The sequence below is a fragment of the Pteropus alecto genome, unplaced genomic scaffold (genome assembly GCF_000325575.1).
Source record: "Pteropus alecto unplaced genomic scaffold, ASM32557v1 scaffold76, whole genome shotgun sequence".
In the NCBI taxonomy this organism is placed as follows: Eukaryota; Metazoa; Chordata; class Mammalia; order Chiroptera; family Pteropodidae; genus Pteropus; species Pteropus alecto.
Genome location: NW_006443138.1, coordinates 29,345,306 through 29,368,278, shown reverse-complemented (window position 1 = coordinate 29,368,278; position 22,973 = coordinate 29,345,306). Strand labels below are relative to the sequence as shown.

At 34.9% G+C, this 22,973-nt stretch overlaps 1 protein-coding gene across 1 annotated transcript in view; it reads right to left on the bottom strand.

The window, feature by feature from the left end:
- ERC1 (ELKS/RAB6-interacting/CAST family member 1) overlaps positions 1-22,973 on the bottom strand; it is a 480,046-nt gene that overhangs the window by 352,885 nt on the left and 104,188 nt on the right. The window contains exons 4-7 of the mRNA XM_015598545.2: positions 18,706-18,780; positions 13,732-13,887; positions 12,401-12,484; positions 9,194-9,361 (exon numbers count right to left, since the gene is read on the bottom strand). Of these exons, the coding sequence (XP_015454031.1) occupies positions 9,194-9,361; positions 12,401-12,484; positions 13,732-13,887; positions 18,706-18,780 (483 nt within the window). The remainder of the gene's footprint in view (positions 1-9,193; positions 9,362-12,400; positions 12,485-13,731; positions 13,888-18,705; positions 18,781-22,973) is intronic.

The following is a 22,973-nucleotide window of genomic DNA, read 5'->3' as shown; positions in this document are numbered from 1 at the left end:
ATCATATCCAACTTACCCTCATAGTAGCTACGAAGTCAAAATGACTGCTTTCAAACTTTTATCAACTTGGAGAAGGAACTAAATTATTCTCATTCTTCGATTTGCTTAAAACCGTCATTGCAAAATGCAGTTTTACTATTATATTTCCATTCATGTCGAATATCTAGTCCTCCTTCAATATGCAGCCATTATAATGTGTTTAATATGTTCTTGAATATGCGTGTATCTTAGAAATCTTCGAAATATAGCAGCTTTTTTATATTTGTATACTCTTGTGGATCAGCAGAAAATTTTCTCTGGGGACTATATTCAGGAGTGGGATTACTGGGACCAATTAGGATATTGATGTTCCTGTTAGCCCAAATCCTACAAGTACTGAATATTATCTCCTTTTCTATTCCTTCACTTCCCCCACCCCACTCCCAGTAATAAACACTTTGGTTGCCTTCAATCCCTGTTCTATAGTGAATATTCTTATGCATGTACTCTTGTGGATCAGCAGAAAATTTTCTCTGGGGACTATATTCAGGAGTGGGATTACTGGGACCAATTAGGATATTGATGTTCCTGTTAGCCCAAATCCTACAAGTACTGAATATTATCTCCTTTTCTAATTTCCTTCACTTTGATGAATGAAATATAGTATTTCATTGTCTTTGAAATTTACGTTTCAGTTTACTAATGAAATTGAGACTCTCATGTTGTATCTGCTAATCACTTAGCTTTCCTTGTCTATTAATTGCCTGTTAAAATCCTCTCCTCCCTCAGAATAGTCGCTATCTTTCCTAACTCCTTTGCAAGCATCCTTTTTTTAATCCCATATCTCAATCTTTGGTGTTTTGGGAGGTACTGAAAATATGTACTCCCAGCCACCCATTTGTTTAACTTTGTCAATGGTGTTCTTTCTTGACTAAAAATACTGAAATTTAATGGAGTCATTTAAGATATAATATAACATCTAAAATATCTAAAATATAACATTTTCATTAATTAACTTTATTATTTTCTCTTTCATATTGAGATCTTTAATCAATCTGGAGTTCACTGTTTTATTGGTATGAGATAGGTGGCTAACTTTATTCTCCATACAGTATGTCCATTTTATAGCACTTCCTCAATTCACACTAGTTTATGATACCCGCTCCATATACATGTCTCTGATTTCAAATTCTGTATTGTTTTTTCACTGGTCTTTCTGCCCATTGTTATGCGAGTACTACACTGTTCTGGGGTATACTGTTTGGTTTTGTTTGGTTTATGGCTCTGTGATACATTTTCAGATCTAAAAAGGCAGGTCTCCATTCTTTTCTTTTTCTTCACTTTAATGTTAAAACTGCTTTTTCTTGTCCATGTAATTTTTAAAAATTTTTAATTGTGGTAAAAACCATAACAAAAAATTTGCCATCTTAACCATTTTAAGTGTATAGTTTAGTGGTGTTCAGTACATTCACATTGTTGTACAACCAAACCCCAGAACTCTTTTCATCTTGCAAAACTAAAACACTGTATCCATTAAAGAACTCTCCATTCTCCCCTCCCCCAACCTATAACATCCACACTTCTGTCTCTAAGAGGGAAGTTTATAGCTACCTTGAGACAAGAAAAATCTCAAATAAACAAAATAACATTACGCTTTAAAGAACTCGGGAAAAAAAGAACAAATGAAGCCCAAAGTCTGAGGAAGGGAGGAAATAATAAAAATTAGAGCAGAAATAAATAAAATAGAGAAAAAGACAATATAAAAACTTAATAAAACAAAGAGCTGGTTCTTTGAAAGATAAATAAAATTGACAAACTTCTGGCTAGACTAAAAATGAAAAAAGACAAAAAAATTAGAGATGAAAGAAAAGTTACAACACACAGCATAGAAATACAATGAATTACAAAAGAATACTATGAAAGGCTATATGTCACCCAATTCAATAACCTATGAGAAATGAACAAAGTCTTAAAAATGTATAATCTTCCTAGATTGAACCATGAAGAACTGAAAAACCTAAATACAGAACTATAGTTAGAAAACCAAAATGAATCAAAAACTTTCCCAAAAACTAAAGTCCAATACCAGATGGCTTCACTGTAGAATTTTACCAAACATTCAACTGTTCCAAAAAATCGAGGTCAACATTACTCTGATACCAAAACCAGGCAAAGAAAACACAAAAAAAGAAAATTACATATATGATGAACATAGATGCAAAAATCCTAAACAAAATACTAGCAAATCTAATACAACAATATATTAAAAGTATTATATCATGATCAAGTGGGGTTTGTTCCAGGAATACAAGGATGGTTCAATATCCACAAATAAATGTGATGCACCAAATTACAGAATAAAAATCATATCATCATATCAACAGATGCAGAAAAAGCATTTGATGAAATATAACATCCATTTATAATAAAAAAAGAAACTCAATAAAATGGGTATAGAAGAAATGTACCTCAATTTAATAAAGTCCGTATATGATAAATCTTCAGCTAACATTAAACTCAATGGTGAAAAAACTGAAAGCTTTTCCTCTAAGATCCAGAACAAGACAAGGATGCCCACTCTTACAAGTGTAATTCAACATAGTATTGGAAGTCCTAGCCAGTGCAATTAGGCACAAAAAAGAAATAAAAGGCCAACAGATATACAAAAAGATGTTCAGTATCATATATAAAAAGATGCTCAGTTTCACCAGTTGTAAGGGAAATACAAAATTGAAACCACAATGAGATACCAGCTCACAATGGCTATTATCAATAAGACACAAAATAAGACAAGTGTTGGAGAGAATGTAGAGAAAAGGGAACCCTCATATGCTGCTGATGGGAATGAAAACTAGTGCCGCCACTATGGAAAACAACATGGAGGTTCCTCAAAAAATGAACAAAAAAGCTATCATGTGACCAAGTAATCCCTCTTCTAGGTATCTTCCCAAAATTTGAAAATACTTATTCGTATAGATATATGTGCCCCTATGTTCACTGCAGCATTATTCACAATAGCCAAGACATGGAAACAACCTAAGTATCCTTCGAGCAACGACTGGATAAAGAAGAAATGGCACATCTATACATTGGAATACTACTCAGCTATAAGAAAAGATGAAATATCTCTATTTGCAATAACATGGATGGATCTTGAGTGTATTATGCTAAGTGAAATAAATCAGGCAGAAAGGACAAGAACCATATAATTTCACTCATATGTGGGATATAAAACATAAAGCCACAAATGAACAAACATAGAAAAAAAAAGACCCATAGACACAGACACAGACAACAGAATGGTGGCTGCCAAAAAGGAAGGAGGGTGGAAGAACAAAGAGGGTAAAGGCTATTAAATACAAGGTAATAGATGGACTAGACTTTGGGTGGGGAGCACACAACAGAATATACAGATGTCATATTGTAAAGTTGTACACCTGAAATTTATACAATGTTATTAACTAATATTATCCCAATAACTTTAATTAAAATGCTAGACATTTCCAACTAAACCCTACTTGAGTTATGTCCCATGGATTTTCTTTTACTTTCTCTTCCACATATTTTGATATGTAGTGCTTTTACTGTCATTCACTTCTAAAATTTTTATATTTCTCCTTTAACCCAAGTGTCATTCAGTGGTATGTTTTCAGATTTCAAACTTATTTTAATTTTGTGTTGACTTCTAATTTTGCTGCATTAGGGGTCAGAGAACATAGTCCATGTGACTTTGATTTCTAGGGATTTTTGTAGCTTCCTCTGTGGCCTGGTACATGATTAATTTTATGATTGCTCAGTAAGTTCTTCAAAATATTGCTTATTCTCTATTTGTCAGTGCAAGTTATTCTCTCTCTCTCTCCACGCGCGCGCGCGCGCGCGCACACACACACACACACACACACACACACACACCCCTCTACCTATTAGTTTGAGCTTATTAATGGTATTGAAATTTTCTCAGTTTTTGTTTACCTTTATCAAATTCTGAAAGGAGCATATTAAAATGACCAATTGCTAATCTTGATTTATCTATTTCTCCCCAATGTTGTTTCATATACTTTAAGACATATTATCAGATGTATAACTGTCCACAATCATATTTTCTTGATCAATTGCTCTTGTTTTAGTATATAACACTGCTCTTTGTGCTTTATAACTTCTTTGCCTTAAAAATAATTTCCCTAGTATTAAAATGAAACATTGGGGAGTCATATTTTCCTGATATACCTTTTATTTTTTTAATTTTTCTACATCTTTATTTTTAATTTGGCTGTTTGTCTTATTTTAATTCTTATTGATAACATTCATACATATATACATACAATCTGCACGTTATTTTTTAGCCTTACTGAGATTTGTATTTTTATCTAAGTTGAACTAATTTGCACTTTATTGCCTTTCCAATTATTCATACTTATTTCAGCCAAATTTTTTCATGATGTCTACACACTATCTTCCTCCCTCCATTCTTTTCTACCCTCACCTGGATAAACTGCATTTTACACTGATGTTCTGAAACTTACACATTCCATTTTCATTGCCCTAGTGTATAAACATCCTTACTTACATTTTCCTATCAATTTCTTAAGCTTATCATTATCTACATCTCCCCAAATAAGTCTCTGAGTGGTACCAACTCACTATTTTAAGTGGGGAAAGTGGCTGTGGCAGGAAACAAGCCCCACATTGCTGCTGGTGCAATAATCTGCATCTCTCCTGTACCAAAGCTCTTTTTCTAAAGCGATCCTCTACCTCAGATATAGAGGGGATGTGAAGAGAGGGGGGAGCACTCAGAAGATGGTCAGTCTACCTTCAAAAGTTGGCTTGAACAGCACACTACTGTTACCCTGTAGCACCTGCCCCCACTGCTATCTCATAACTGATATGAGGCTATGCACTGCTCACAGTTGTGACAGGGTGATGATCCAGCCAGAACAATGTGAGAGAGAAGCAGACACACACACACACACACACACACACACACACACACACACACACACCCCGATCATTTTCTATTGTACAATATTTATGTTAATTTGTCAGATTCTTCAACTTCCCCCACTTCTGTGTTATCTCTAGGAGTGGATATGGTGGGAGAGAGACCTAGCCTTTCTGTTTTATTCACCACTGTATCCCTAGTGCCCAGAAAAGTCCTTAGCTGGTATCTACAAATAACCATTGAATGAATAAAGGAATCAATCCATACATCTTTCTCTTCTTTCATAATCTCATGTCATGAAAGCCTGCCTCTTTTTCTGAAGCTATATATTACCAGTATTCTAAATTCTAGGTTGCATCCTTTTCTCACCTCTAACACGAATTGTTTCTTTTTCTCCCACCTTTCTATGTAGCTAGTCCCTAAACTACCAATCGAACAAGAGTCATATCATAATTAGCAAGAGTCATAAAATAGAGGTTCTAGTCTCAAAACTAATATCAAATAGTTGCATAGACCTCCAGCATGTCACTTACCCTCTCTGCAACTCAGATTCCACAGGGAGATAATACATCATCATAATCAAAAATATAAGTTTTGGAGTTTTAATTGATCGGGTACTGAATCTCAGGTAATCAGGCAGTTAAGTCATGCAACCTCAATCTCTCTAAGCTTCAATGTGCCCATTTATAAAATGCTACAATTCTTATTTCTTAGAAGGTTACTGTGAGGATTACCTGAGAAAAATGAACAAAAATATGTGCACCCTGCACAGTACACAGAAAGCATTTAACGTTAGATATTATCATATATATTTTTTTTAATTATGGAAAAACTAGATCATCTCTAAAATTGCACTCTAGTCTTAAGAATGTATTACTAACTCTCAGTAAACTGAGGAAGTCAGAACACTAGCTTGAAGAGGCTGGCATTCTGGGGCACCACGTTGGGACTGCACGCAGAAGGTACATGTTAAATAGCAACGTCCAAGCTCCAGTGCCCGAACATCTGGAGCTAGCGCAGTTCTTTACTTTGTACTGGACGCTGATCCCCTGACTCAACTATGAAAGAAGAACTGCTTCCTCTGTCAGTAAGATATTGGTGATAACATCCACTTATAATAAACAGAATTCCAAAACTCAATGTGCTGGAAAAGTAAGAAAAAATGGTACTACTTTGAGACAGTAAGATCTCTGTTATTTTAATTTATTGATAAAATCATTTCTGCTGTGTACAATGAGAACTCAACCAGGGAAAAAAACTCAATGAGTGGTCCATGGTATGTCATTAAGATTTAAGAACAAGAATGTGGGCAAAAAAATAGAAAATTTCTAAAAAATATCGTAACCATTATCGAAAGCCCCTGGGTTACTAGTGAGATTGGCCCCAAGTCCTAGCATAATGTGCTAATTAAATCCTTTATATAATTCTCAGATAGAAAAGCAAGAAAACAGTATTTGTCTTGTCTAACTCATACCATCATTTTGAAGATTAAATAAAATAATACAGATCATATAAAATAAAAGTACTTCTAAACTCTAAGGTATTGAAAATTTTTTTAATCCATTGATGTTTAATATTTCCCTCCAAATTCGAATGAGAGCTACATAATTTTAGCTGTTCTAGCCATATTACCCTTAGGAACTTGGTATTATTATTATTATCCTCATGTAGAGATCAGGAAATGGAGTATTAAAGTAAAACAACTCACCTAATGTCACAGAACTAATTAATGTAGAGGGTTGTGTTTCAAGCCTAGGTCTGACTCCAAAGCCCATGCTGTTGAACACTGTGTTACTAAATCCAGACCACCTCTGTGAAGGTCAACAGATTAAAAGAGATGTTCATAAAGCAGAAGCATTTGCACAGATACTGTACAATGTACACTGTCCAACATGAGAGAGCTGAATTCCCTGGACCCTGAACAGGAAAAAAGATCAGGTCTTTTCCCATGTTTGTTTTTCCTTAAAAAATTTTAACATTAAAAAAACTCATTGATCCATGTTCTTTATCATATGTGCTTAATTTAGTGATTTGAGAGTTAGACCAAAGTCTAGGATAGCTGCAGAGAGAAGGACAAAATCAATTAAGATCAAATTATAGAAATATTTGAGAACTTTCAAAGAGCAGGTTCAAACTTCCTATTAGGGGCTCTAACATGAGAAAGTTGCTTTAGAAAAAGTGACCCTTGTCAAGTATCACCAGAGTAACTTAAGATAAAAAAACTAATGCTAATAAGTAGACATATTACATTCATATAATCATCTCAAATTCAAAAGGAAGTTAGCTTTTATACTGTTATATTTTAGGATGAGACAGTTATATTTGAGCAATTGTCCTAGTAACTTATGAGGTAATCATTGAAACTCAGTTACTCCCACAATAGCTAAAATCAAATATGAAAATCATTCAGGAAGGACTACAAATACAGTCTTTATTCTCTATGGTACAAGAAACCAATCACAAGCCCATCTGTGTGAGACCTAGCTAATAAGAACATTATTTGAGAGGGGTACAAAGAGAAGGATGGATTGCCAAGAGGAAAAAGTCATTTATTAGACTGTGACAAGCTTTTAAATGTTTGCATTATCATCAACCAATTGCCTGGTTCTCTGGTTCCCACACCTGCTGCCTCCATCCAAAGCTATCACAGTAGCAAACCTGGAAGTAGGCTCACTTCTAAAACACTGGCACCCTCTTCTGATCCTTTTATAGTACTGCATGGACACCAGTTACTGAAGTGAAAACTTGAATAAAGCCACAAATTGATAGCTTGCAAGTCACATTTTCCAGATAATTTTATATTTAAAATTCTCTAAATAAACATAAATTTAGCTTAACAAAAATATGAAAGAGCAGATCTTCTAAATTAAATTTATGCCAGTGAAAAGAAAACCAACTATGTTCTCTTTAACATTCTAGTAGTTTATATATATTAGCTGATTTTACTATAAGAATCACAATGATGACAATAACTACCATACAAAGACCTTACTGTGTGTGCCAGGCATTAGGTGTGAATACTTAGTTTAATCTTAACAACAACCTTATGAGATAAGCATTCCTATTCTCATCATCTTAACAGGTATATAAAGTGAGGCACAATGAAGTTAAATAACATGTCCTGGATCAAGCACTTGGGTAGTAAGTGGTGAGGCTGAACTTCAAACTCAGTTATTATGACTCCAGAACCAGTCTGATTTATACTCAAAATAACCCTCTGAGGTAGAATGGATTTTGGATATGATAATAAAATGACACATGAATAAAAGAGAAAAAATTAAGTTTTAAGTCATCTAAATCTCTCAATTGCAACTACGTCCCAAACTATGAAAATACTACATGGAATAGTTTTGGTCATTTTCCCATCCCTCCTCACTTGAAGATTCTGATCTTCTGGGTCTATGATGTTTTTATGCATTCTTTTTACTATTCCCCATTTCTTTTTTCCATCAAACTATACCCTTATTTATCTATGATCTGGTTCTTTAAAAGAAAAGGAAAAACTAATTCATACTATATGCTTTTTCTTCTATAAAGCAGAACTACCTACTTATTCCTATCTAAATTCTCTATTTCATTGAGACCTTTAAAAAGCATTTACATTAAAACAGTAAATCCAAATAGCATCATCAATTCCTTCTCACTACAACTCTGACAGATTCTCATCTGTCTTAAATTACTTAGTGTATTCTTACCTGAAATCTGGGCTGACAGATGAAGATAATCGTCTCAGATTTCTAAAAATGCTGACTTTATTTTCAAATAGGGTATAAAGGCACATTGTCTAATGATTTGTAGTTCAAAAAGAGACCTATCTAGAACATTTCTAGATTCCACAGTTTGCCACTTCATGCTATTGATAATATCAAAAATTAAGAACACTTAATAATCCAAACATGGAATAATCAAGCTCATTGTCATTTATGACCAAAAGATTTACAGTGGGTGAGAATAAAAGCTTCATTTAGATTTCTTTTTTACAACTATGTTTTCATTTTATAACGTTAGTTTAAAGTATGCTTACAAGTACAGACTTAGTGAAAGTCCAAAGTATTAAAAACATATATAAACTGCAACAATTTTAAACTGTTAGATCCAAAAACAACAAAAACAAGATGGTTATATTTTAGTAGAATAACTGATCACATTGCTAAAGAATTAATCATAACATTATTCTTATCTCCTTAATCTAAGCACAACAAAAAGAGCAGAGGTAATGCATATGAAAAGTACCAAGGAATTGACTCCCTGCAAATATTCCAAAATTCTTTTTACCTCGGTCTGGAGGATGGCAGCCCTTTGTTCCTTAGCAGTCAAGGACTCTTTCAGCACTTCAATGTGTTGCTTGCTGTCTGAGAACTGGTTTGTGAGTGTTTCTAGCTTTGTCTGTAGAGCTAGCAGTTCTGTGTCCTTTCTAGACAGCTCCTGCTTCACCTGACCAATCTACAGGAGAAAATAAAATGTTTTAAAGAAAACAGAAATGAAACAACTACCTCTGATCTAGATCTCTGACAGATGAGTCACAAGATAAGAAACCAAATGCAGTATTAGTTTTATGACAGGATGTAGTTCATCTTTTTTGCATTATCTGATCTTAGATACCCACCTACCCACCCCCCAAAAATATAAAACCCAAAGCTTATTCAACCAATAAAGAAGTTTCCTATTTTCGTTTACTGTGTCTCCTAAACATTATTTGAAATCCTTCAGAAAAGGAATGGAAGGAGAAATATCCCAATTCAATTAGATGACTATGAGATAGTAGTAAGCACGTAACACTGTGCTGATAAAACAGTTTTCATTTTATGAAGTCAGACCTCTTCAGAATGTAAAGCAGGATTAGTGTAGATATAATTCAGAATGAAAAAAAGAAAATTCCTCATATTGCTATTTAAATTTGAAAGCAGCCACTGCTATATTTTTTTAAGTTTTTTTCTCATTCGGGAACAAAAGTTTACATAAAATTCTTTTCTTAAAAGCCGCTTTTAGTGTTATAAGGCATTATAAATGTGCTTCTAAAAAAAATCCTATAATTTTGATGAGTTAAGGCTATTACCTAAAAAAAGATTCCATCTACAAAGTTATATAACCTATGACATATCATTCCAACTAAATGGATGACTTAAATAAAGAATAGGTAAATCTCATTCTGTAGAATCTAGGTGTATAATTTAAATTTTAATTATTCTGACAGAGTAATCTACAAATCAATAGATGCCATTCATTGTCCTATAAATTTCTCTCATCTTAACTTAGAAAACATCTAGCATCTTCTTTACATTTGTGTTTCTAAGAATTTTTTAAATAGTCTTTTATTCTAAATGTAAGCCAAATTAACAGAAATCAGATCTGCTTTTATATTATGTCTACTGTCAGCAAGGTAGCTGTGCACTAAAGGATGTCATGAAAGACACTACGTCATTATAGTATGTGGCAACTGACGGCATATATCTATATAACAGGATGAAAACATAATTTACAATTATCTTCCACTGATGTTCTTTGTATCAAGTACTCTGCACGCAATAAGCACACGAAAATATTTGCTGAATGAATAACTTTATCTGTAAATAAGACATTTCATGCATATGAGAAAAATGCTTGTCTTCTTGCTGAAACAATAAATTAGAAATTTATTTTTAGTGCTTTTTAGAAGACTAATTTTAATTTAAATAAACTTTATTTTATACTTCCTCATGAGAAACTGTTCTGAAAAGTTTTGTCCATTATACCAAAGGTTATTACAATTAAAATACTTTACATATATTCAATTTAAAAAAATAAAAAGTATTTTTGTTTCATTGGTGATACTAAAATTACTGACTTCTTATCACATTTATATGTAATAAGACAAACTAATAACTAATAACTAACCGATACTAATCTATCTTAACTAACAAAAAATACAGGTTAGTATTATTCCATCCATAACATACAGACCGCACTAAGAACGTACTTGTTGTATAAATGAATCTTCAGGAGAAACGTCTGAAGTGTTATCACTTCCTCAGCTAAAGAACCATAGCCCAAAGATGACTCAAATTTCCAGCTACCTCTAATCAGATGATCAAAAATAAATACAGAATGTCATTTTCCTCATCATCTGCATTATTAAATAATCTTCAAATAATGCTCTACTGACCATAAAGACTGAGAAAGGGAAGAAAATATTCTAAGTGGGAAGCAGAGTTGAAAAGCACAAATTCTGCTTAAGAGTTAGGAGCACAGGCTTTGCAGTCAATCACACCTGAGGATGACTGTGTCTCTGAGTAATTATTTTACCTCTCTAAGCCTTGGTTTCCTAGTGAATATGGAAAAAGTTACCAGTGCCACTGTATTATTTAAAGATTAAATAAAATAATGTATAGAATACGCTTAGCCTATTGACACAAAAAGGAATGAATTAATAGCAGCTGAGGAAAAAAAGAGAAGTTATGGATCAACTTCTCCTCTAGACAATACATGGTTACTGTAAACAAAATTAGACCCTTGCATACAAAATGCTTTACTTTGAATCTACGCTATAAAGTGGTCCATAAATAGCAAACACCAGATTAGCATAAGTTTTTTTATTCTGCATTCCAGTCTTATCCCACAATTATTTTCAGAAGCACTTTTTTCTGACACTTGTGTGACAAATATGTGCATAGCCTAGTATAGGGCAGTTGAGTGAAGAGCTTATCAGTACAAGTTCTGGAACCAGATTGCTTGTATAAAAATCAAACTGCCTCTTACTAGCTGTGTTTCCTAAGCACCAACCACTCTGTTACCTCAGTTTCCTCATCTATAAATAGGGCTTGGTAATATGCCTACCTTAGTAGGTTATAAAATGCTTATAATAAAAGTGCTCAAGTGTTAGCTATTGTATTACTATATCTTCAAATGAATTTTAAATTTGTTAGAAAGACTGAACTAGATTTAGAGACTTCAAGTAAGTTTCATGCTGTCTAATTTACTAGATAACTCTAAATAAGCTAATCACTTTCTATATATCTGTTAAGAAAGTAACATTTGTCGCAAAATCACCACATTGGGACTTAAAGTTGATGTCTACATATGAAGGTAAAGCATTTTACTCAAGAATTTCAAATTCAAATAAACACTAGGTGATGGACCTAGGACATCTGCATATTCTTGATGCCTAAGAAGAAAAAAGAGACTACCATTCTAATAAATCAACAAGTATGTAGTAACAGGAAAGGAGTTAGAAAAAAACAAGCTTTGAAGTACCATCCATACGGTGATAAAAGCAATAATAAAAAACTTGGTATAGGGCTTCCAGAGCAGGTGAGGGCTCACTACACACAAAGTGACATATGGGTCCACAGAAGTTGGTTAAAGAGCAGAGCAGGCTGGTTAGTGCCAGTACTGGGCAAAGCTGCCAACCATAGAGAATGAAAGTGTAAGCCACCCAGAAGCCAGAGCTAGCAGGGTCCCACTATGGGATCACTGCACACAAAGAGTAAATCTTACGGCAAAGACCTCAGCCTGAAGACCAGCCGCTCTCTTTTTCAGCTCCTCCCCTTGAGCCTCTTTCGAACTTAGTTCCTCCTTCAGTTGCTCTACCTGTCACGACATTGTTATTCTTTTTTTACTCATGTGTCAATTTAGGTCTTATTATCTGCTTTTGAGCCAGAGCAGTAACTGGAAATAACAATAACATATAACACAATCAAATCTATTCCCCTAATTCCCTCTTCAAAGGACCAGAGATGGTTTTCTATTTTCACAGCATTTTTTAAATGGACCGGAATGTACTAACCAGCAAATGAGATGCAGAGCTTATATGGTAGTATATTTTGTTTTCACGTTAGGGTGAAAATTTCATACTAATAGAAAGTTGGATATATGAATTTTTGAGTTTTAAATTAACATGAAATTGGCAGTAGTCATTTGATCTCAGACTCTTAAAATATTAGAAAAATGTTCCACAGGTTTACATGGCAGGTACAAGCATCCAGCAAGAAACCAGACTGGAGAGAGAGTTGAAATTGTATGATTCCTTTACAAGTTTCACTCCAGAGGAACTGGTTAGTTAATAAAATTGGGATATGGTGTAGCGGGAAGAGGCACGGGATACTTATTTTCTAGGTAATATTTTATAATTACAATTACAATTTTTAATTAAACCACAACAAACTTGATAAATTGATAAATTAATAAACTAAGTCCTCCAATTTGCCTAAATAGTTTTTAGAATCAAATTAAATGACTTTAAATCTAAGGAAGAAATATTGTGACTGAGCTTATAAATGCAGACTGACATGTCTCAGTGATACCTATATCTTACTTTACGTATACCTGAAGCACACATGGGAAACAATAAACCTGATACAAAAGGATCTTCTCCAAGGGATAGAGCAAAGGGCATTCCTTCATGGAACTGTATTTGAAAGGAAAACATGATTTTAAGCCATTTCAGGAAAAAAAAGGAGGGGGCTGTGGTTAGCCTCTTAGGGTTTTGACTTACAAAATACTTCATAAGAGGTAGAGAATTAGATGTCTTGTATAGTGAATAAAACTCATCTGGATGTAATCCTACTAAATCATCTCAGAAGTACTAATAGATATGAAATGTGAAACTGTAATAATATATACTTAGCCTCATACAGGTAATTTTAAGAGAAAACTATAGAACAGCAGTAATTCTGACTTTAATTCTGAACAAGTTCCACTTGAAAGAATTATTTTAGAAGTAATCTTCCCTGAAGTCTTATAAAACAGTGCAAAGTTCCCCATCATCACTAAGGACGTAGGAGGATGCATCAATTTTTCAAACTTCTTTTTAAAATTACAGTATCAAACACCATTACCTTATTTTTCATAAATTTAGAATGGCTCCGATAGACTTCCATTTGCTTCATTTCTTCTTCCCGTTCTTCAGTACTCAAAGCCCCATTTGATTTCAGCATCTGAATTTCCTCTTCCAAGTCTCGGAGCCCACGCTCCATAGAGGAAATTTTAGAATCCTGAAGACAATGGAAGATTCAGACATTAAAGTATTCACGAAAAATTAGAGAAACTGAACAACCCAGTCTTCAAAGATGTTAAATTCAATAAAGATAAATATACAGGAAATTGCTGTCCAGCAAACGATGCCTTAACTTCTAAAATATATCCTTTATGGTCAGTTGAGTGGGAGAAGGAGGACTCATCTCTATAATATGCTTTTGCCTCTACCCCTTCCTACAGTCTGCATCTTTTCAATTAAGGTTGAAAGAATTAACTAAAGAAGCAGAAGCAATGGAAAACTAGTTAACGTTTCTTTGTATTTTATGGTCACCAAAATCCCAGTGAAAATTTTTGTAATATTAAAACCTTTTCTAACTATAATCTTTTATCATTTTATTTGGTGACCACTAAACGGTTTATTTTTGCCCACAAAAGAGAGATGTGTAAAAGAGGGTTTGAAAGATTTACACAATAATGTGTATAATTATATTTACAATAATAAAGATTTTATAATTTCCCATTGCAGAAAAATAAAGGGATGAGTAATTACATTAACGGTTACAGTTTATCACATTAGTAATCTTACTTTTTCTCTAAACTTCTCCATACATTTGAAATATTTCATAATGTTTAAAAGTCATTGTCTTTGTACATCATCACCACACAAATATCGCCTCCTAGCAGAACATCCTTCTATATTCAATTTCTTGGTTTAGCTGTCACAGTATCTAATGATTAGATGTCATCAATTACAGAAAAACTCCTAAATTGAATGGATACTCTTACATCTGTAGTCTCATACACTTATTCACTTAAGAAATAAAGACCTTAAAGAACATCAATTAAGTATAGCTTTATTTTATTTGGAATTTTAGAAAACAATTCCTTGAGGAAGTAATTTTGAGATGACTTCCTTTTGTACTTTACCTCAAGGATTGCTTGATTGACTTTCCTTGCTATCATAATTCTTAGAGCAGGCATATGAAAGTTAAAAAATTTATCATGAGACGACTATAGCTAGCTATTTTTAGGTTCAAGGGAGAAGAGGAACATGTACTCCTCTGTCTTGCATTGCATTACCTTTAAAAATATCACAACAAAAATTTTCTTTTACAAATCTATTCAAATTAAACTTGCATTTGGTTCATAATTAAATGTATTGAATGAGTACAGAGACATTCTAAATCCTAAGCCAGGATTTTTATTTACTCCTTACAACTAGCGGGCTGCAGGCAATCTCCTGGCCCATAAAGAATAAACTATTCCAACTGAATTGAAAATTCACTTTTGAGATTGCTATACATCTTCCTGGAAATATCAGGATGTAGTCTCTCAAGAATGACTAAAATACTAGGCAAATGCATGTGACTAACCTGAAAACGAAAAAAAGTGCAATATGGTTTACCTAAGATATTAGCCTAGATGGCAATGAAAAGGGGCCAGCAGAACTAAGGCAGTGTATTTCTAGCACCACCAGTGTGCCACAAAAGAATAAACAGCCTTTAGCTAAGAACTCCAAGTTCTGCATATCACCTAGACAGATTCTACCTTTACAAAGCCCCTACAAGGCCCATGTCAAGAAACATTATCCATCTTCTTCTCAAACCCCAACACAGATAGAGAGGCAGCTACTGACCAACTCAACACCCTCACTACCGAATCATGCACCATACAAGGTTCTCCCCTAAAAGAGACCATAACTGCAGCTCTGAAAACCACGAGGAAGGCACTAACTGCCCAGAAAAAGAAGCTGCTAGGCTATTCTCTGAAATCAGGCCAGAAAACTATTGCCTGATGTGCTCAAGTAGTTCTAGCACCAACTCAATCAGTACTCAGACTATGTTTATTGGGGGACAGTCCTTTCAACAAGATTCCTTACTCCTAGAACGTGTAATAATGACATAAGTAAATTCCTTATCATCTTACTGCTCCGTACTTCCCTAGCCCTGCATCTTCCATAATTAATCAACAAATCCCACTGAGCCTACTGAAATGCTGTTCCTTATTAAATTTCCAAGTCCTCAACTTTGTTTCAAAAGTTGTCTCCCTACCCCAAGTAAAACATGGCTTTCCCAAATGATATAATTTCCCAGAACTCTCTCCAGTGCAGGTCACTAATCCCCCAGCACCACAAATCAGGCAGGGAAATGTGTGGGCATCCTAGTTCCTCAAAGCTGTTCCCCTTTATTTAAAGTTCATACTCCTTCTCACTCTCCCCTCCTCACTGCTGCCATCTAGGGACTTCCTAGTCACTTGTGCCAATTTAAGAAGTCTTGGCACCTGATTTACAATCAATCTTCCTTTCAAATGCCTCTTGCCACCATCTTAGGATTTCAGTGTCTGAATTCTTTGACGTCCTTAATTCCAATGATCTCATCCTCCAGTTCGTTTTAGCTATCCAGTTTATAGGACTGCACTCTGGATCCTAGTGACGTCCTTAATTCCAATGATCTCATCCTCCAGTTTATAGGACTGCACTCTGGATCCTATCACTACCCAGGTCTCTCTTCCTAGGCCTGTCACACCATCATTCTCATTATCACAGAGATCTCCACTTCCCTAACTTTTATATGTTCCCAACTTGTCAGTTCTATAAATTCTTTTCTTTCCTCCTATTCAGGCTACATTCCTGGCCTGATCATTCAAACTTATCTTTCACCATCATCTTCAATACATCTGTATCACAATAACTCTGCTATATCTGCCCAGCAAAACTCTTAAAACCCTAGAGCCATACAGAAATTCTTCCCTGCTCCTCCACTACTAAAGAAAAAAGAAAAAGGAGTAAGGGATGAAGAAGCAGAGGAAGAAGACAGGTAGAGAAGGAAAATATAAAAGGAAGGAAAAAGGTAGGAAAAGGGAGCAGGAAGAGGAGAAGGAGGAAGAAGGAAGAGGAGAATTACATCACCTTTAAGATAACCGTTAGGCTCTTTTATTGTCTGTCAATCATCTTTCTTTCCCACTTCCTGCAAAGACTATTCTAGATCTTCATAATTCTCTCAAGCCCATGCCACACTGTCAGCAACTCAACTATTCAATTGTGATTTCAGCATAACATCCAACTGACCTCACTGGGCCACCAGAATCTCAGAATCTCTTGTTTCTTAGCAGAATGGGTAAAGGTTAACACAACTTAAAATAGATCCACTACCAATTAATTATACTTCCCCATTTTTTCAAAAGGCGAGTAAAATAATTTTGTAAATGTAAGTACATTCATGTGTTTTATTCTTAGGTTTCGACAGGGATCAGGAAATAACAGGTACAAATAAACCTGTGGGAATGGTGAAATTCAATCAAACCTTTCTAAAGGTTCTTTATAAGATTATGTTCAAGACTACTAATTGTCTAACTACAAAGAATCTAGAATCCATTAATTTGGAATTTGTTTGGTAAATCCTTCCCCTATTGAGAATGAATATGTACAGGATATAAACTAAGTTTCAAGAGGAAACATACAAATTAAGAGATCAGCTCTCACAACTGCACTTGAAAAACATCTATTTATATAAAACTACTTATATATCAAAACTAAATATTCAAAAAATATTAAATGAAGACCCACAATGCATAGTGTCAAACTTCTTTGGAGACATGAAGAAGTTAGAGAGACAAAGAGAGGTATCCCTATCTGTAAGAATCTTTCAGCTTTTGTAAGAAAGAACATGTTAAAAATAATAACAACAGCAGCAGCTAACACTGATTGATTGTTTACTATGTTGCCAGGTCCTCTTCAAAGTGTTTTACTCTTTTAACTAATTAAACTTCAAAACAACCTATGGGATGGGTACTATTATTATTGCCATTTCTTGATAAAGAGGTATAGAGAGGTTAGGTAATTTGCTCTGTGTCATACGGTTTATTAAATAAAGCCAGATTTTGAATCCAGGGAATTTAACTCAAAAGGCAAGTTCTTTATCACCAACTGCCATACCATACAACCTAAAGATTTCTAATTATCCATTAACTTAAAGCAGAGGTTTTCAAAGGATGGTCCATGGAACACTAGGGTTGTTCCCCAGACCCTTTCAACAAGTCTGCATAGTCAAAACTACTTTCTTAATAATACTATGACTTTATTTGCCTTTTCTAATGTTAACATTTTCACTAAAGGTATAAAGGCGATGGTGGGCAAAACTGCTCATGCCTTACAGCAACAGGCAGTACCACTAAGGCGTAGCAATCATTGTATACTTTAGTGTCATGCACTCACAGAAAGAAAAAAGAAAGAAAAGAGAGAATTTTTAAAAGACTGCATCACTTAAGAATATTCTGAATTACTTTAGAACTTTTAATAAATCTCAACCCTTGGGCACACATCTTTTTAATATTCTGTGTGATGAAATAGGATAGAGCTAGGTACTTGTGCTGCATATTGAATGATGGTTGTTTCCTAGGAACAGCATGTGTGTGCTTCTTTGAGTTGCAAGCTAAATTAGGTACTTTTTTCATGGAACACTATTTTTACTAGAAAGAACGACTGACAAACTATGGTTACTCAGACTTGATATTTGGCTGACATTTTCTTAAAAATGAATTATATGAGCCTGCCATTTTACGAGTATAAAGGGATCATGAGATCCAAAAGGTTTGAGAATAGCTGATTTGAAGAAATTCTGGATAATCCTTTTGGTATGATTTGAGTTACGTGCTACAACTAAAAGGAACTGAAACTGAAGTTCTTTAAATGTCATTTTCATTAAGTCTTACTATTTCTTTTCAATCTATAAAATGAATAAAATATTATTACATACCACTTTTTAAAACTCATGCATTATAGTGTGTGACCACTTACATGTGTAAACTGACTCATAAGATTCTTTACTCTCACTTACCTTCATTTCAATAACAGTTTGCAGGGCTTTTGTCTTGGCAGAATCAGGAGCATTCTCAAATCTCCGATGCATCTCCTACGAAAGAGCAGCAAACAGAGAGTAAGCGTCCTCCTTTTCACTCTTTTTTTTGTTTTGTTTTTTAAAGGGAGAAAAGGGGAAGAGAAGGGAAAGGGAGTACTTGTTTGCAAAAAAAATGATTACCCCAGCCTTGTGAGATACTCTGGTCCCTTTCTGAATCCCTGACCTTTCTCTGTGAATCAGGTAACCCACAGATTACATTCAGGTTAAGAAAGCATAGGAGGGTCCCAACCTCTGAACATCTAGTTATTTAAAATTAGTCACACAGACCCTGGCGACTATAACAGTTAAAACTACATCACATCCAGGTTAGTGTGTCAATCTTCCACATGGCGTACATATATCTTCCTCCAAGACATATAATCAGAACTCCAAATGGTCCTAAAAGAGGATTAGAAATATTCCCTTTTTAAATGGAGAAGTAAAAGCAGTCACAGTCTGCATTGCACAAAGCTACTGAAAGCATTACTGTTGCAAACATCCTCCCATTGCCTCCACCCCCAGAGTAGCAACCAACTGGCTACCTATGATGAAAATCTCTGTCCAGTGGGTCTACAAGTAGAAAGAAAGAGACAAGACTGTTGAACAAGTTCCCTAAGCAGTTCATATTTAGAAAATGTCAGAAAAACATGGTAAATTTTTTTTTTAATCCAAATTTTAGTGAGTTCAGGATCTGGAAGGAAGGAGGTGATGGTAGTAATATCACAACTAGGGTCTTCAAGGGTCACCCTGAAGTCTCCAGAACACTTTGGGCTATTTTCTTGTCAGATTTTGTGAACGTCTCTTAGTAAGTCAGTACTTCCAAAGCACCTTAGACTTCAGTGATGCCAGAGAATAGACAGATGAATACTTCCCAACTGAACAGTGCTTAACCATAATAAAAGTAATATATAATACTTTATACCTTTGACCTAATTTATTCATTCTTGTTGGACTAGGAAGAATGGTTTGAGAGAAATAGGAAATAACAACTGTAAACTTCACTGAGTTACTTCTTCCTGAAAGAGTAGTTCTAATGAGCTGACAAAAGTTCTAAATTATAAACAGTCAACAGTTTAAACACTAGTAATTTCTGAACATCCTGTCACCATCTGGCTGCTGATACTCTGGTGCAAACCGCTATCAAATACACACGACTCTTTCTGCTACCTTTCTCCCTAACTCCAGCCTTAAATATCCAACTGGGTACTCTACTTATATGTTTAACAAACACTTTAAACTCTACATGCCCAAGATTAAACTCTTGGTCGTGCCCCCAAACCTGCTCCATCCTTCCAGTTACTCAGGTCGAAAACCAATGAGTCTTCTTAATGCCTCCCTTAATGCCTCTTTCAAGCCATAGTCAGGAAATTCAGTGAAACTCTACCATCAAAACATATCCAAAATCGAAGCACTTCTCACCATCTCCACTGCTACCATTTGGAGTAAGCCACTCAGAAAAATATAATCCAACAACAAACTTCTAATCAGGCTCCCCGCTCTTTGTCTTGCTCTCCTACAGTCTATTTATTCTCAACATAACACTCAGAGTGACCCTTTTAAACATAAATTTGATCTTGTCACTCCTCTGCTCAAAATCCTGTGGTGCCTCCCCATCTGACTCAAAGTAGAGCCATAATCCTTTCAGTAGCCTACAAGACCCCACCTCTTAACACTCTCCCCTCGGTCACTACATTTCAGCCACACTAGACTCCTTGCATTCGCCATTTCCTTAAGACCTTTACACTAGATGTTCCTGTTGCCTGAACTCTCTTTCCACCACTCATGGGGGAAGACCTAGTCTCTTTCAAGTCTTCGCTCAAATAATTAGGTTTATTAGTTGTGATAATCAAATGGTGGCTATGCAAGAAAATATCCATAGGTTTTAGAGATGCATACTAAAGTATGAAGAGGTAAATTACATCATGTCAGAAATTTGCTTTAAAATCTCTGGTGAAGAAAAAAGAGAAAAAAAGGATACATGAAGCAAGTGCGGCAAAACTTTGGTAACTAATATATATGAGTAATAAGTATACTGAGATTGATTATACTATTTACTTTTGTGTGAGTTTAAAATTTTTCATTAAAAATTAACGTTTAATGTTCTCAGTGTAATAAACCTTATTTTATAACAAAACTGACCAAAAAAAAGAATCCACATGTCCTTTTCCCTTTACCTTATTCTACTTTTCCTTTTTCCTATAGCATGTTTCCCCTGACATATTATGTAATTTGTTTACTTGTTATACATTGTTTATTTTCTATTTCCCTCTGAGAATGTATGCTTCACAAGGGCCAGGGTCTTGGTTCCATTCACTGATGAATCCAAAGTGCTAAAACAGTAGTTGGTACAGTGATAAGTGCTTAACAGATATTTAAAGAATGGATGTCACATGAATGAATAACTAGCGGCTGCCAAACTTTCAAGAATTAGGTAAAGAGGGAATCGTTTAACTCCTTCCTACTCATGTGCTGAATTATGTTCCCCTCTTCTTATTTCTCATATGACATACTACACAGACCTCCTTTAACACCACATTAAATTCAAAATAATTTTCATACCAGAATGTGAACTCTTTAAAGGCAAAAACTGTCTTCTGTATTCCTCAGACACTGTCTGACATGTAAGCAATCAATAAAAATTAGTTCTCCTCCACATCCATTCCTCTTCTGTTGAGTGAAGGAATGAATAAATAAATGAATAAATTATTGCTGGTTTCCATTTTTGCTACTCTACTAGACAACTCCCTCTACAATATCAAATAAAGGACCTCCTTGTTTTTAAATCTAATCGCTGCTGTCAGTCCATATTCTCTCTGAACTCCATCTAGAAACTGACTTTTTAAAAAAAACCATAAGGAGATTTAAGGGAGGAACAATTTTAAAATTTTCTACTGGCTTCCATTACATAATTATCCTAGCTCTAAATTCTTATTCTCTGCCCCTTCCCATATCCTACCCACAGACAGATATTTTCTAAGTTCCTGTCCTTGGAACTCTCATCAATTCTATAGCCCCAATCCAGAGCCCCTAGGGTAACTTAATGTGAATCGTAAGAAAGCAAGATCTCTGGGTGGACACAACCTCACCATGAAGCATGGGTTGAATTTTAGGCCCTACTTGTTCTATCAGCAGGACGCTCTTGTTCTGTGAAAGATCTGCACATGAAACCATCCAAGGCAGCCCCTCCTCAAACCCACAGATTCAATTATTACCCTTCCAAGGATAACCTGCAAAATCTGTTTCTCTAGCCACGTAGTGGACATCTATCACTCTTTCTTGCCTTTTGATATCTGATCTCCTTTCTATGTTTTGAGATTCCACACTTTAAGGCAGAGTCTACCTCCCACAAAAGAAGCTAAAAATGCCACATTCTTGTTTTCCCAGCCTTTCTTGCAGTAAAGTCAAAACAGGTGACTTAATCACCCCCAGCAGACACAAACATCACTTACTTTGAATCAGAATCTTATAATATGAAGAAGCAGTGACATGACTATTTAGAGACAATTCTGGCAATGAGTGGCAGAAATAGCAGCTACCTCAAGTTTCCAGACTCAGAAATAGCAGAGATTCAGGTGGTAGTGGGGCAAGTCGGTGATGTCGGCAGAACAAGCTGCCATGCCTGTGTCCTAGACCAACAGTAGCACTGTCTTCACCAAACCTGTAAAGGAGCATGACTGATTCGAGGCACTCTTTTTGGCTATAAAACTTCTGACTCAATTCCACAGTCCACCTAGAGATTCAAGAATCTAAATGTTTTATTCATTTACTCATGCCAGGAACTATGCCAAGTTATGGAGATTTAATAGTGAGAAATAATAAATTTGATCCCTTTTATCATGGAATTTTTAGTCTACCATGAAAAGACAGATTTTAATCAAATAATCATCTAAACAATTCATCATGGTCACCAATGACCTCCATATTGCTAAAACCCATGATTAGTTCTCAGCTTACTTTATCTATGAGCAGCATCTGACATAGTTCTCAATCCCTCTTCCTTATTATATTCTCTTCCCTTGGCTTCTAATACATGACACTCTCTAAGTTTTTCTTTCCTCTTACCTCAACGGTTCCTTTTCTGCCCAACTCCTTAAAAATGCCATGGGCACTGGTCCTTTGTCCTCTTCTCCAACATACTAATCCCCCCTGTGCTCTCATCTAGTCTCATAACTTTCAAAACCATCCACGTAATAACTCTAATTTTACTT